A 1,354-nucleotide genomic window follows, 5' to 3' on the forward strand; every position below is an offset into this window, starting at 1 on the left:
CCCGCCGCTCGACTCCCAACGAGACCCACAACCATGCCCAGGAGGGCCCCACATGAGAGAGACACTCGCCGCCGCCCGCCTTGCCGCCAGATTGGGGAATACACCCCGAGAGGGGGGCGGACAACATGTGTGCGGCCCCCTCCCCCCTGGGCTGGAGGGAGGCAAATCCGGCCTCACAAGGTGCCGGCGCACCGTGGCGCGAACGGGCGTCCATGTCGGCGCCATGGGTTGGCAGCTGATTCTATTGTGTTGTGTCCAGGCGGATGCGCTTGCGCGGGCCAACGGTGTTGGCTGGTCGAGAACGGCGGCGGGCCTTGTGCAGGGTTTCTTTTTGGCCCTGACGCGTTGGTTTCCCCGGGCCGCGCGCGGGCCGGCGGAGTGATCGGATCGCGGCTCGTCCAACGGCCGGGGACGCGGGACCCGCGGAAAGACGCCTGGCAGGGCTCGCTGCGGCTGGCCGGGCGGGACCTGGCGCGAGGGCGGAAGCGGCGGCCAACCGGCTGGCAGCCCGCGCCAGGCGCCGGGCCTGGCGCCGTTCGAAACGTCGCCGGCGGAGAAGCCCACGATGAAGGAGAAAGTGGGGGGCTCGGTTGCGCAAACGCCGTCGGGCCGCGGCCATGGCTGCACCTCGGGACACATTATCTTGATGCCATGCTACCAGGGCACACGTTGGGCAGCCGGCCTCACCGGGCCCGAGGCAGCCGGCATGCCCGCGCACCGCGAGGAAGGACAAGGCGATGGTGGCCCGTCCAGGGCCCCGGGCCGGGGACAGCCCTGGGGGGATCTGCTTCAATGCCGCGTCCAGCGAGTCCCGGTGAAAGCGCAAGGCGTCAACGAGCGTGGCTGTATAGGGTGCCTGCGGTCGGGGATCCGGCGCTGGGGAATGACCAGCGCGGCGCCGGCGCTGGCGTTGCCGCCGGCGGAACAGCCGTCTCGGCATGCGATCCACCTCGGGGCTTGGACTCATCCGGGGCCTGGGGGGGGGGGGGGGGGGAGAGACTCGCCGGGGGGGGGGGCGGGGAGGAGGGGGGACACGCGCCCCGCGCGGGGGCCGGGCCGGGGCCGGGGCCGAGGGGGGAGGGGGGGGGGCGCACACATGTATCCTCAGCCCTGTTGGCCGACTCTGCGCGGCACCCCTTGGTGTTTGGACTGGCACCCGGGGCGGTTGTCTGGCCTGGACCCGGGGGCGGGGGGGGGGGCGGGGAAACGGGCATGGGCTCCTCCTCCAGTCCATGCGGCACGGTATTGGCGCGGCACTCGGGGGGGGGGGGGCTTCCTGTCCCTGGTGCATGTGGCGCCCGGGAGGGGGCATCGTGCGTGAGTGTGTAAGGGGAGCCCGGGCAAGGCGACCACT

At 72.8% G+C, this 1,354-nt stretch overlaps 1 protein-coding gene across 1 annotated transcript; it reads right to left on the reverse strand.

The window, feature by feature from the left end:
* Positions 1-241: 241 nt before the first annotated feature.
* Positions 242-967, reverse strand: H696_01707 (hypothetical protein; the record flags this gene model as incomplete). The annotated part of the gene is made up of 3 exons (XM_009495614.1): positions 242-291; positions 469-526; positions 719-967. 3 exons carry the CDS (start codon positions 965-967, stop codon positions 242-244), a joined length of 357 nt encoding a protein of 118 aa, XP_009493889.1.
* Between the last annotated feature and the right edge of the window lie 387 nt (positions 968-1,354).

Source organism: Fonticula alba (genome assembly GCF_000388065.1).
Source record: "Fonticula alba strain ATCC 38817 unplaced genomic scaffold supercont2.2, whole genome shotgun sequence".
In the NCBI taxonomy this organism is placed as follows: Eukaryota; order Rotosphaerida; family Fonticulaceae; genus Fonticula; species Fonticula alba.